Source organism: Ochlerotatus camptorhynchus, unplaced genomic scaffold (genome assembly GCF_037179485.1).
Source record: "Ochlerotatus camptorhynchus isolate MF236.1 unplaced genomic scaffold, CSIRO-AGI_Acam_v1.1 ptg000472l, whole genome shotgun sequence".
NCBI lineage: Eukaryota > Metazoa > Arthropoda > Insecta > Diptera > Culicidae > Ochlerotatus > Ochlerotatus camptorhynchus.
In genome coordinates, this window is record NW_027040958.1 from 487,502 (window position 1) to 501,893 (window position 14,392).

The following is a 14,392-nucleotide window of genomic DNA, read 5'->3' on the forward strand; positions in this document are numbered from 1 at the left end:
AGATCATAGCTTTTTTGCTGATTAACAGTAGTTCAAAATCTTCTCACTAGGTAGTGCTCGTATACATGTTAAGTTCTCGCATGTGATACATCACTAGATCCTGACGAAATAAAGAATAAATGTCTTTGGCAAAGTTTTTCAGGAAGTCAAGATCTTTTTGTTGGTGGACAGTTGTTCAGAATTTTCTCCCTACTCGGTGCTAGTATACACATGGAATTCCTGCATATACAATAGCTCGAAATCCTTAGCCGATAGAATGTTACTGTTTTCGGCAAACTTGTTCAGGGGGTCAAGATTTTTTGCTGGTGGACAGTAGCCTAGAAATTTTGCACCACATGGCGCAAGTAAACGTGTACAATTATCGCGTATGCTAAGCTCGAGATTCTGAACAGGTAGAAAATTACTGTCTTCGAAAAAGTTGTTCATGAGGTCAATGCCTACTGCTTGATGCACAATAGTTCCGAATTTTCACACTACGTGGCGCTAGTATACACGAGAAATTCTCGCATGTAAAATATCTCGAGATTTTGATCAGATAGATTTCTCTAGTGGACAGTAATTCAAAATTTTCTCACTACGTAGCGCTAGAATACACGTGAAATTCTCGCATGTGGTTTGTTTCGAGATCCTGACCAGATAGAAAGTTACTGTCTGCAACAAAGTTATTCAGGAGGTCAAAGTCTTTTGGCTGGTGAACAATAGTTTAGAATTTTCTCATAAACTCTAGGCTTTAAACTCCTGAACAACTTTGTTCAAGACAGTAACTTTCTATCTGGTCAAGAACGTTAGATATTTTATATGCGAGAATTTCACATGTATACTAGCATCATGAAGTGAGAAAATTCTGAACTACTAACCACCAGCCAAAAGACCTTGACCTCCTGAACAACTTCCTATCTGATCAGGATCTCGAGATATAGCATATGCGAGAAGTGTACATGTATACTAACGCCACGTGGTGAGAAAATTATTAACTACTGTTTACCAGCCAAAAAGTCTTGACCCCCTAAGCAACTTTGCCGAAGACAGCAACATTCTAGCTGATCAAGATCTCGAGCTATTGAATATGGGAGAAAGGCACGTATATACTAGCACCGCATAGTGATAAAATTCTAAACTATTGGGTGGCAAAAAGATCTTGACTTTCTGAAAAACTTTGCCGAAAACATTTACTTTCTATCTGGTCAGGATCTAGAGATATTTTATATGCAAGAGTTTCACATCTATAGTAGCGCCGCAAAGTGAGAAAACTCTGAACTACTGTCCACCTGTGAAAAATCCTTGACATCCTGAACAACTATGCCGAAGACAATACCTTTCTATCTGGTTGGGAACTCGAGATATTTTATATGAGAATTTCACGTGTATACTATCGTCGCGTAGTGAGCAAATTCTGAACTATTGAGCACCAAGCAATAGGCTTTGACCTCCTGAAAAACTTTGTGAAAGACAGTAACTTTTTATATGGTCAGGATCTCGAGATATATCACATGCGAGAATTTCACATGTATACTAACACTACATAGTGAGAAAATTCTGAACTACTGTCCGCCAGCAACAAGGCTATGATCTACTGAACAGCTTTGTCAGAGACAGTAACTTTCTATCTTGTCAGAATCTTGATATATTCCATGTTGTAATCAATTAAGTCAAATCCCACGTAGTATGGTCACAGTTTTCGCGATTTCCATTTACATTTTCCCTATTATCCGCATTTTTTAGTTTAATCAAAGTTTAGCTTGTTTAGATCAAAACAAGTTTTTTGAGGAATACTCGCTGGTTTCAGATCGATTGGTAACTCAGCAACAAAATGGCAATGGAAAACTCATGTGTGTTGTACAAAGTACAACAGCGCGAGTAACGGAGGGTTAAAGGCCCTTTGGTATATTTTTTTTTACGGATCTTCAAAAATTTTGTTCGGTTGCCATTCCCCCCCCCCCCCTGAAACGTGACGTAATTAGTGAACGGACCATCATAAGATTCAGTTTTTGTATGTTGTTGTGTCACATGATATGTTTGATTCCTTTCAGGTCAAAGTTAATCCAAAACCCCTTAACGCCGGATTTTTTAACAAAGGCAAACAAACACTTAAATAAAGTCATTTTCCGATCTTGTCAGACTGAGTCGAACGATGTATGTTACTCGTCCTCGGATCGAAAGTCGGTTTTCCAAGCGGTTTATGAAAAATAATTTGCAAGATAGGTAAAAAAATATGACTCCGGATAATCGAGCCATTTTCTCCGGATAATCGAGCCCCGGATAATCGAGCCTCCGGTTAATCGAGCCTCCGGATAATCGAGTCCGGCCTGTACTATCGTTCAGCCCCTCGATCCCACGAGAGCTCACTCCTCGGCCGATCTCATTCTCTCAGTCTCTGAGCTGGTTTATCGAGATGCAGCGCAGTGGGGAAGCTGGCCGCTCATGTGCTCTGCACCTGTCTGTATCGGTAATCAACAACAAGAGAAGCACCGTGTGAGACAAAATCATCTCGCGCCCGTCGGTTAGTCGTTAGTTTAACACGAGACTTTGAACGGCACGGAAGTGGTACTAGATTGGTGCTGCGCGGATAAATTTTTTGTGAAAATAATACATAAGTCGCAAGTTGTGTGTTGATTCGCGGTACGAGATTTGCACAGCAACACATCGGCGCGCCCACGCTTTTTTCTTGTTTTTGTTTTCTTCGTTGAACCATTTTGGACTCTCCAGAGCGAGCTCGCGTGTGCTCGGTGTTTGAACCAGCTGTCTGCCGAGATTGAGCGCGTGCCTTTTCGGGAGTGTTTCAGTGTCCGAAAGGTGGAACGGGATTTTGAAAACTAAAGTTTAACAAACGTTCGCAACGCTTCCTGGTTAGATAAAGGAAGGGAACGATACATTCTGGCTACCATCGAATTCGAAGGATATGATCATCGGCGGCAATCGCCTAGTCCCATTGCAACTGGCAACGATCGAGTAAAGTGTGTGTCAACTCGAGACTTCGGAAGACAGTGAAGCAACGAAAATGTGCGAGTTGATCAGTTCTCCCACGTTTGACAGCAAGGTGCAGTAAAGTTTCAGTTCTACAAACATTCCCAAATTTTTCCACTTGTCCATTGTACGCGGATTTATGACACGAAGCTTCTAGGGTGACGTAGCCACCACTGCGCAAAAGGTAAACAATAGCAGGTGGCCGAGGTGTGCGATTAAAAATAGGCTCGTGCACGGAGATTGCATGCTGAAAATAGCTCTACTAGATAGCTGGATCAACCAGAGCAAACTGTCCAGCGGGAACTGGGGCGATCGCAGTGTGGTGGGAGAGGTTCTTTCGTTGAATCAAGCTGTTCAATTTGGTGTAATTATCCCTGATTTTGTGTGGCAGATTCGCTGACGTGCATAGAGGAGCAAACATGGTACAGTTTTGTCATGCTTTTGAGAGTCTTAGCTAGAGATCCTATGCACTGTTTGGGTTGGAGTTGGTTGCACGGTATTTCATATAAAAATATGAATGGTTGATTGTTGCAAATCATGGGGATAAATATTTGCTGACGAATATTCAATTTTCCGCTCAAGTTTATTGTTTTCTCAAACACAATGAGCAAATTAGATATTCATGTTTAATCAGTGACACAAAATCGATCAAAGCGGCACGGAAAAGCTGTTTTGGAGGGCTATATTTGCGTCATTTTGACGACCCAAATTAAATTGATTTGTTTGTTTTGAAATCAACAGTTTACTGTGAATGAAGTTAGTCAAGGTTCGTAAGTTTTCGCAACACAGTTCAATTCAGTTAGCTAGAAACATGCTGGATGGTATTTTTGGACGACTGTTAGCTCATAGGTTTGAAATTGGTTCAATGTAAATAAATGATACACAGTTAGACATATTTTGCAATCGAAATACATTGCAATCGCTTAGAACAAAATTCAAGCATGAGATTCTCATGCATATCACGCACTCACACCCACATCGCCGGAAAGTCATTCCTGCATTAAACTCATAAAAACCACTCAAACGTCAATTGATAGGATGCTAATGCATGTTGTCCAATCCCTGATGAACAAACAATAGTAATAGCAATGAATAACGCCAAATTATATAGAAATTAATTTTTGAACCTATGAACTCATCGGTGATCTTAGCGACGTTGAATTTTTCAGGCTCATAAACTCATGAGTTTTTCCGCACACTGATACTTCAACGATTTTGAATATTTTAACTAGTTTCACATTTGTCTACAGGTGATAAATTTTAACTCAATTAATCATATTGTCGATCAGTTTTGAGGTGACCTTCTACCAGCGATTATATAAAATAATAAGCAATATGAAGCAATACATTCCGGATTTTTCTAGCTTATTAAGCATAAATAAGACCCTGTATCCTCGAAGTTCTAGAAGGTTTTTTTTTCAAAATATGTGTCCACGGCAAGTGCTAGGTAACGTCATTTATAACTTTTGGAATGATGTGATCATAGAAGAACAAAGTTGCGACCAGGTAAAATAAGCATTTTGTAGACAATCGGCCTGCACCAATATTAAATTCATGATGATGATCACTTCCATGGAGTTATACATACCTAATCACTTCAGAAAATGTGGTCACACTGCTCCTCACTAGTCAGTATATAATTTGAAGACTCACCATAGGACTGAGCGAAACTCGGTTGTTTTGTTATATTAATCTATGCAATTTCAATTAAATATTGCATGCACTTGTTGAGGAAAGCGGTTGTCCAACTTGTTTTGTCATGGTCAATTTGAATCCATTTTAATACGCACTGAACTGTGATTAATGATACCAATGAGTGTGAGGTTTTTTTTTCGTCAGTTCCGTCTATTAAAAATCAATTCCATGTCGATTCGTTCGACTTTGCCAAGGTCAAACCAAGTGATACTGTCATGTAGTTGTGAGTTGTGGAGAAACAGTTCAATTGCACAGTCAATGTGCCCACTCGTTTTTGACCACACGACTACATCAGCTATTTCTATACAAGTGCTTTGTGAGTAAATATTCATGGACTGTCCACCATCTTTAATCCCCAATGCAGTCAATAATCAATACAATGCAAAAGTAAGTGTTTATTTACGTTTGCTTGTTGCCAGCTGATGTATCCAATAATATCGATGGAATTGTCAAAAATTTTACGGAGCTCCAACTTCTTGGATGATTGTGACTATTGTTCTATTCGGCATTCTTGCTTAGCTTAGAATGCGCATAACAATCGTTGCTACTTCGTAATTGATCAGAATCAGTGAAATTGTACAATGAATCAACTGAATGGGGCTGGGAGTGACCGTCCATTCTCATTGTACAAGTTTCAGTGACTCCATATTTTGTAGATCAATAACGACGCCGGCCACGTCCTTGCAATCAGGTGGGAGTAGGGAAGGAATATTAGAGTGACCTTTGTTGTTTGTGGGCCGTGTTTACCTCTGCACCCCAACAAAAGACACAGGAAAGGAGATTTTGTTAGTAAGTTGGGTTCGTTGGATCAGGATTCACCTTGATAAGTGATGCGACCATGGTTTTAAATGAATCAGTGTTATCGTGCATTATACTTGGATTTGCCTGAAGCCTAAACAAAATGGTGGATCACTATAATATAAATCTGAAGACGTTCCATCATCGAAAAGCTGAAAATAAACTTAAAGCATGAGCATGAACAAAATTGACCGCCCGCGACTGCCAACACCAAAGAGCTGAAAACCAATAAAAAATCAAATCAACAGACAAAACCAGGGTGAAAGCTGTAAGAGTGAATCATTACAGTATAAATCTAATGATATTCCGTTATCGAAGAGCTGGAAGAAAACTTAAATAATTTAAATCAATAGATCCAGTCTGAATGTGTGTGTATTCAATCTAACCCCCACTGGCCGGCAGTGGTATTATGGAAGAAATTTGCTTACAACAATCCTTGATGTAATAATTTAAAGCAAGTTTAGTCCAGGAGTTAGAAAGCGATAGCTCTACTGCAGATTCAGTAGCCCATTTCAGAATGCCTGGTAATTCACGTCCAATACTAGGTTACTTTCACATACAATAAGCCCCGCATGTAAACATTACCGTTATCATATGAATAATGGTACTGCAAACACACTTCCAGATTTCGAAATGTGATGTTTCGAAATCCAGCGCGTATTTAGTAATATACGGAAATATGCATTTATGAGAAATGTTCTATTCGGCATTATTGCTATTTCAACTGCGTGTTAAACAGCTGCTCTGTTGTTATCAGTAGGATTGGGCGATTTTATGGATGATCGATTTTTTTTTATGGCACTTGAATCGATCCATCGATTTGATCGGTACAATACAATCGATCTTTGCAGGATCGATCTTTTCTCCATAATGCTGAATAACCGTAATGCCCCGAATAGTGGACGGTTGGTTAACCCGGTCATTTAAATTATAATTAAATATTACGTCTACTTTGCAAGATAACTAATGTGTGTGATTCAGATCGATACTATAACACAATGGCAAAATTTACGTGCATTTTTGAGCATAGTAGGCATAGTGACAATAAACTTTTAAAAGTGTCCGGATTTATGGACTAAGTACCCGGATTTCGAGTCTTAACCGTATATTTTGAAATTTAAAATTAAATATCAAAATTCCGCAGTGAATTAAGATTTGGGCGTGATTGCTATTGTAAACAAATAAGTCAATCGCTAACTTCCCACGAATAAAAGTTCAATCTTGTAAACAAACTATACCAAATGATAGAGGAATCAATCAGCTACCTGGTTTTGTTATTAGTTGTATAGATTGAGCTTTTATTATTTTAGTAATAACGCCCAAATCTTGAATCATTTCGGAATGGGTGAATGTTAAATTTTCATTTACTCCTGTTTTTCGAGCGATTTGTTTATTTATCAGAAGAACTGATTTAGAAATACTTTAAATGGTGTGCAGATGTTGTCAACCATGGTTACTTCCATTCATTTAGCATACAAAATTATAATAATAACAATGATATTTTGTATTAGTAGGTTACAATAAGAGATTATGAATGTGTTGTTCCCATAGCATCCGACATTTGGATTTCAAAGAGTCACAATCAGCTATTTTCTGATCGCTGTTTGCGAAGAATCAATAAGTGAGTGAGAGAAAATGGTAAAATTGCTTATTGCGACTCTCATAAAGCGAAATTGTCAGGTTTTATGTAAAACCGCAAAAAATGTTATCTGCCTTTTATGTCCACTTAATTAAATACGTATTTCGACTACAATGTGCAGTCTTCATCAGTGTCCCACTAAAGACTTATCAAAATCTAACCTCCTTAAGTACTCAATACCTCTTTAGGTAATCATATCAAAATCACAGGTATAGAAATTAATCTACAATGTGTAAAATCGGAACCTACCTAACTAAAAAAAAATCAAAGATTTAAGTACAGTAAAGGAGAAAAATCTATACAACTCTCTAATAAGGAAAAAATCCTCTCTAATAAGGAAAGGTTTTATGTGTGAAAAACAAACTTTATAAACCCTTCTTGCTACTAACAAATACAAAATATCACCATAATCATAATGTCTTATCAGTGTTTGAAGTTTTCACTGTTCACTGAATAATTCACGTGTATTTGCGTAACCGTTGGGCCCCCCATGTGTCAGTAAACTAATTTGATTTCCTTGTATCGGCGAGACGACGAATCATGGCACATAAAGAATCAGAGAAAAATAAATCTTGCTTCATCGATGATCAAATAGGGTAGAGAACTATTTCGGCCTAATCGCCCATTTTGGGCCTATCGAGCAGAAAACTTCAAATAAATCCATGATTTAACAAGTTAACAAGTCAATTATGCGTTTGGTACGATACTTTAGTTAATAAGCTACCGAACGAAGTCAATAAGAACACGTGATATAAAGGTTTGCACCCATTATTCCCAAAAACAAAAGAAGCGCTCCAGCTGAATCAATTTTTATCTTCATCCGAAAGGCCGAAGTGAATTCATTGACGTTTCAATGCGTTAGGCCGAGTTTAGAATCTGTAGGCCGAGTTTGGCGTCAAGAAGCAGTATTAGACTTTTGACAATATCTCAACGATTGGTTTCTCTTTATCAAATCTTACGGTACGTACGGAAAGGTAAATAAATTTGAAAGCCATCAGTAATAATAACATTCCGTTTGGTGCTACACTGCACAAGATTAAGAAATACTAAGTGCGGGTTGTGCTTAATAGGCCGGAAATGGGGTAGTTAACCTTACGTTCACACAAACCATTTACTACTGACGGTATCATCGAAAGAATCTTTATATTCGTGTGCACCATTCGGCATGGCTTGTGAGCATTTGTTTCTGTTCATGATCAGGAATGGAAAATCATTTACATTCATTTCATGCATTCATTTACATTCATTTACCTCTAACTTTTTTCATCAACAGCATTCCGCAAAATGATGTATAGAGCTTTAGTAGGTTCTGTTATTAGCTACAACTTTTGCCCACAACTCAAATCTGTATCACTCGTTACTGTTTTTCAGTGAATGTAAAATACATTCACTGAAAAACAGTAGTGGATTCTGTTTGCTCTGGTTCGTCAGACATAAGAGATACGGATTTGAGTTCTTGACAAAAGTTGTAGCTAATAACAAAACCTACAAAAGCTGTTGATGAAAAGAGTTACGGGCAAATGAATGTAAATGAATGCACGAAATTAATGCAAATGATATTAGGTAAGGTATTTTCTGATATGACAGCGGAGTGGCAGATGTTAGCATGGTAATAAAGCTTGTCGAGGTTCGCCTTACACCACATTACATCCACATGATCTTTTGGCATGTTATATGATGCCACACCGTCGCCACAACAGTGGGCGCCTCGTCTCGTGTCCGCAGTACGTTGTTCTAGAGTTATTCCGATTACACGAGTCAATCGCGTAAATGGAATTCACGTAGCATGTGGGATTTGATTTAATTGGTTCCAAAATGGAATACCCCGTGATCCCGGCGAGATAGGAAGTTACTGTCTTAGGCAAACATTTGCAGGTGACTAAGGTCTTTCGGATGGTGCACATATAAGTTCAGAGTTCAGTCACTAGTCACCAGGCGACTGACTTTCATGGAAAATACAGTCCTCAACAATGTTTTTTTTTTCTCCGGTGGAAAAGGCCTTTCACATCAAGAACAGGTTAGTTGCAGATGCTCCCGGTGCTATTGCATATGCTTAGCTTAGCTTAGCTTAGCTTAGCTTAGTCTGACTGCACGTATCGATAGTTGCACTCCGTGATTGATCTGAACCAGTGAAATTGTACAAAGAATCAACTGAATGGGGCTTGGGAGTAACCTGCCATTCTCAGTGTACATGTTCCAGTGACTCCTACCTTTAAAGATCAATAACGTCACCGGCCACGTCCTTGCAATCAGGTGGGAGAGGGAAGGAATGTTAGTGTGTGACTTTTGTTGTTTTGGGACCGTGTTTACCTCTGCATCCCACAAAAGTCACAGGAAGGAGGTTTTGTTAGTGGGTTAGGTTCGTTGGATCAGGATTCACCTTGATAAGTGATGCGATCTTTTGTTTTGTGTAGTTATTTATAAGTGTTTTCGATTTATGCTCTAAACAGCCGGCTGTCTAGAGATGTAGATCATTATTAGATGTGTGTATACCGATTTAAACCAACAATAAGGATACTGTTGGGGCCACTCACAAAGTGTGATGATGGTTTATTTTATTTTATCAATGACCAAAATAATTAATTATAAGCGGTTTGAACCGATTTAAACCAACAGCAAGGATGCTGTTGGGGCCACTCACAAAGTGTGATGGTGGTTTACTTGATTGAATATAAAATAATTATTAGAACCGATTTGACCCGATTTAGACCAACAGCAAGGATACTGTTGGGGCCACTCACAAAGTGTGATGGTGGTTTATTTAGTTCGGAAGAAAATGAATATGTATACTTCTTTTTTTTTATATAATAGAACGAATTTGTACTGATTCAAACCAAAAGCAAGGGTTCTATTGGGGCAACTCACGAAGTGCGATGGTGGTTTATACTATAAGGGCATAAAACAAAATCAAGAGCCATTTCGGTTTCCATAGCTTCCTAGACACTCGGCCGCAAAATAATCTTATCCGACGGAAACGTCTCGATCATCGCGCGATTTACCGTATTGATTCAAATTCCGAACAGTGCGTTAAAATCATCCTTTGAAAAACACCTTTTTTACCTAAAATACTGCTGATCCGCTCAGAATGTATTTATGCTCCCGGTGCTATTGCATATGTGATATTTACTATGTGCTTTATCACAAGATCCTGACATGGAAGACTGTATTTCTACATAGTTAGTAAGCTAACCAAGTCATTTCAAATGATGGACAATAAGAGTGAACCTACTCACTACACGGCGCTAGTGTATGTAAGAGCTTGTGCTTGTATCATATCTCAAGACTTTGTACTTAGCTGCGCTTTGCTGCTGCCAGAGTTGGTGCGGTAGAAAGATGACGTTTGCGATTCCTTATGTATCATCCACTGTTTATCTGTGCGGTAGATACAAAGAGAAGATATCAAGTTGAACATTGCATTAGGTCCTAAGTAACATTGGAAAAATCTGTTCGTCGACTTTATCTTTGCATCCCCACGGCCACGTGAAGACATTACCAGGTATTTTCAGCACACAGATCGATAAAAGAAATTTTTATCTAGCAGCTAATACGAAAAACACAACAAGAAACGGTTATGTGCTCAAGTTATTAATGAAAGAGAAAGTCGATGAAGAGAATTGATCAATGTTACTTAGGACCTAATGCAATGTTCAGCTTGATATGTGCAGTTCAAAGTTGTATACAATCATTGAACGCGTCATTCGGAGAACCGTTGTGAACGTTTTTTTTTTATTATTAAACCATCATTCTTCGTTTCGTTCATTCATTTGGTGCTACACAACTGAATACTCTTATTCGGCAAAGGTGTCTGACACTTCACTCATTTGTGAATATCTATTCATGAACAGTTATGAACCTGACAAACGGTATTTCAATGGCATGTTGACAGATTTCCAAACACTGTGTCTTATGATTCCATTATCCCATAAAACATCTTTGGAAGTAATGTAACTATTTTCAACCTAACAGTCATAATGCGTCATGATGAAGGAGGCAACATATCAAATATACATTCCCTATTTTATACAACATTTGCAGCGACTTTGCTGATACTGATTTTGAAGGTATGTCCCTTATAGTTATGTTTGAAGTGAAAGGAAATCAGTTTTTCACTGCACAAAAATGAAATTCGTTTGCTTCTTTGAAGATCGAAAAGATTGAACAGCAAGTTCGATTTTTTAATAACTAAAGATTCGATCCTATAAATCGAAAATCGACATCAAAAAGATCGATTTCCCAAAGATCGATCCAAGATCGCCCAATCCTAGTTGGCCGCACAAAATCAGCAGCATTTTGTAGTATTTATGTTTGTTTCAGTTCAAGAAAATGGTAATAAACTACGTAGGGTAGAGAACTACTTCGGCCTAATCGCCCATTTTGGGCCTATCGAGCAGAAAACTTCAAATAAATCCTTGATTTCAGAGTTAACAAGTCAATTGTGCGTTTGGTACGATACTTTAGTTAATACGCTACGGAACGAAGTCAATGAGAACGCGTGATATGAAGGTTTGCACCCATAATTCCCAAAAACAAAAGAAGCGCTCCGACCGAATCACGTTTTATCTTCATTCGATAGGCCGAAGTGAATTCATTGGCGTTTCAATGGCGTTTCAATGCGTGAGGCCGAGTTTAGCGTCAAGAAGCAGTGTTAGACTTTTGACAATATCTCAACGATTGGTTTCTCTTTAGCAAATCTTACGGTACGTACGGAAAGGTAAATAAATTTGGAAGCCATCAGTAATAATAGCATTCCGTTTGGTGCTAAACTGCGCTAGATTAAGGAAGACTAAGTGCGGGTTGTGCTTAATAGGCCGGAAATGGGGTATTTAACCCTATGCTTAGTCATGAAAAGTGTATTGAAGCAAAATTAAAACACCACATAGGGTTACGGAATGTAAAGTCAGCCTAGCCAGCAAGCAAGCAAGTAACTAATTCATTCAGCAATAATACACAAAAATAATGAAAAACTAATACCAGATCTGCTGTGAAATTGTAAGCCGTGAATAAGTTGCCTATTTGGTGACATCGCTCTGATGAGACAACGAAACCCTACCCCCAAGCTTCTCCCCTTTTCCTATCCTTCGACAATGTACCCCTCTAGCCTCGGGTAAGCCGCGAGTTTTCGGCCCAACACCTACTAGACATAGAATTAAGTGAATTTTGTTACAAACAAAGAACAATGAATTATCGGCTTCGTAAAGCTAACGCGATTGAGTCTTTCAAAATAACTTACTTGAAACAAATGTATATTTTTGGAACAAATTTTGCAAATTTATTCCCTTTTTAAAAAGAAAATCTAAAGTGATCTTGCCGTAGTATTGCACTAACGAAAATCTAAACTGCGCAGGTCAAATCGACCAATCTACATTGATCGTTTCTCTTCATCGACCCGTTTTTAACGAAAAGATTGGCATTTTGCCTACGGGATTTTTTAGTGGAGTGAACGCCGTACACGCTATTTCTAAACAATCCAAATTTGAGTAGGATTTACTCACTAACTGAGCAAAATGCTCTTAGAATTTCCAAGAAAAACTTTTCGAACACGAGGAAAACCAAGAGAAGTTTCACTCCTAGATTGAAGAAAATTTTCGTCGATTTTCCTCATATTCGAGAAGATTTTTGCAAAAAAAATGCGAGTAAAGTTTTACTCAGTCTATGAATGACCCACGTTTTTGCAATTTTGAGTGAAAAATCATTCAATTTTAAGTTGATCTCATGGGCCGTGCATTACAATTCTGATTTGACCCTTAGAAAAACTCTGGATCAACAATATAATAGGGCCAGTATTTGTTAACAAAACGTTCTAAAGCCATTTCCTCGCAAAGCAAAGGCCACCAACGCAAATCAACATCACCATCTGCCAGGAGAAAGTTTCCCCTACACGATGATGTTGTTGGTTTGTTTGGGTGGCCTTCGATTTCTAAGGAAAGCGCTTTAGAGCGGGTTGTTTACAAATGTTGATGGTCTCTTTTCTATTGCTGCTCCAGGACTATCACTTGACTGGTTAGTTAGTTGTATGTGTGGTCATGAGTTGATCTATTTGGCTTTTATTTTGATTCTAAAAGCATTGTGGTTTCTGTTATCTGAATCACGGCTTCCATATACCAGGTAAGCTCATTAGAGAGTAAACATCAACCGAAGCAGGCCGAACTGACGTCATCAGAATCGTTAAAGTAAATAGTACAGAAGGGAACAGTTTTTTCACAGCTCTCGGATCTTCGACGTGCCAGACGGAATTTGAATTCATCCGGGCTCGTGGCGGCAAATTCGGAACTCAAACAGCTCCAAAAAGTTGCATTTGATGTTGTGGAGGATACTTATAGCTTCGTATCCCGGCAGCAGTTCTCTTTCCCTGACATCGAACATCCAAAACAAGGTTGAGCATCGGAGCCGTTTCCTTCGGGATGTTTTTTTTTTTATTTCCTTGATTTGTTTTCCGTCGATTTTGTTTTCCGTGCTGAGCACCAATGCTACCGACGCCAGGGAAGCAGCTCCCACACCTGGACCCTACGGCGACCAACAGCTTTACTTGCCTTGAGAAGGAAGGCGTGATCAAAGATGGTATGCCTCAGAAAATCCTGACGGCGCCGACTGGGATTGAACTCAGGCCTGCTGGGGTGAGAGGTAATCACGCTTACCACTACACCACCGGCGTCGCTGCCGGGATGTTTTATTAAGGTTCCCGATGAGATCCTACGAGATGGGAACAGGGGTGCCCCGGATGCCTCATTCGTGAGCAAGAGGCAACAATCCGTAAGCTTTTTAAACCGGAGATTTCATTTTTGCATTTTCCATTGCATGTTATGTGGTTATCTTGAACTGTATCTAATTTTTAGACCACAGATGTAAAATTTTCATTGATTAGAAAAGCTTGAAAATGGATGTAGACGGAACCGAAAAATTACCCAAAATTAAGTTCCTTTCACTCATCTCCCATGTTCCGTTCAATAAGCTAATTTTCAGTAAACCGCTTATAGTAGTTTTCATTTGACAACGGCAAAACTAATCGAAATCGAATCGAATCTCTCGTTCCGTTTTTGACAACAACAAAAAGTGAGAGTGGGATGCAAAACTCAAAATTACCCAAAATTAAGTTAAAAGAACTTAAATTTAGGTAATTTTTTTTCTCTGTGTACATTGACAATGAAAGCTTGTTTGTTTATTTCATCGATTCTGATGACGTTACACACACAATTACAGGAGCGGAGTTGCTAGCCTGGTATTTGTAACTGTCTCTTCCTCATCAGCTCTTACACGAAGAAGTGCAAGTGACGTCAACAATGTGGTTACGTATGAATG

General features: G+C 38.7%; 1 protein-coding gene across 20 annotated transcripts in view; it reads left to right on the forward strand.

The window, feature by feature from the left end:
- The window catches only part of mtd (mustard), a 509,755-nt gene that overhangs the window by 449,957 nt on the left and 45,406 nt on the right, over positions 1–14,392 (forward strand). Inside the window, exon 1 of one of the 20 annotated variants that reach the window (XM_065235343.1) lies at positions 2,615–3,037. The exons of the other annotated variants lie outside the window; for them this stretch is intronic. Within the exon in view, the coding sequence (XP_065091415.1) occupies positions 2,999–3,037 (39 nt within the window). The 5' untranslated portion in view covers positions 2,615–2,998. Of the gene's footprint in view, positions 1–2,614; positions 3,038–14,392 lie in introns of those variants that run through there. 20 annotated transcript variants of the gene reach the window in all.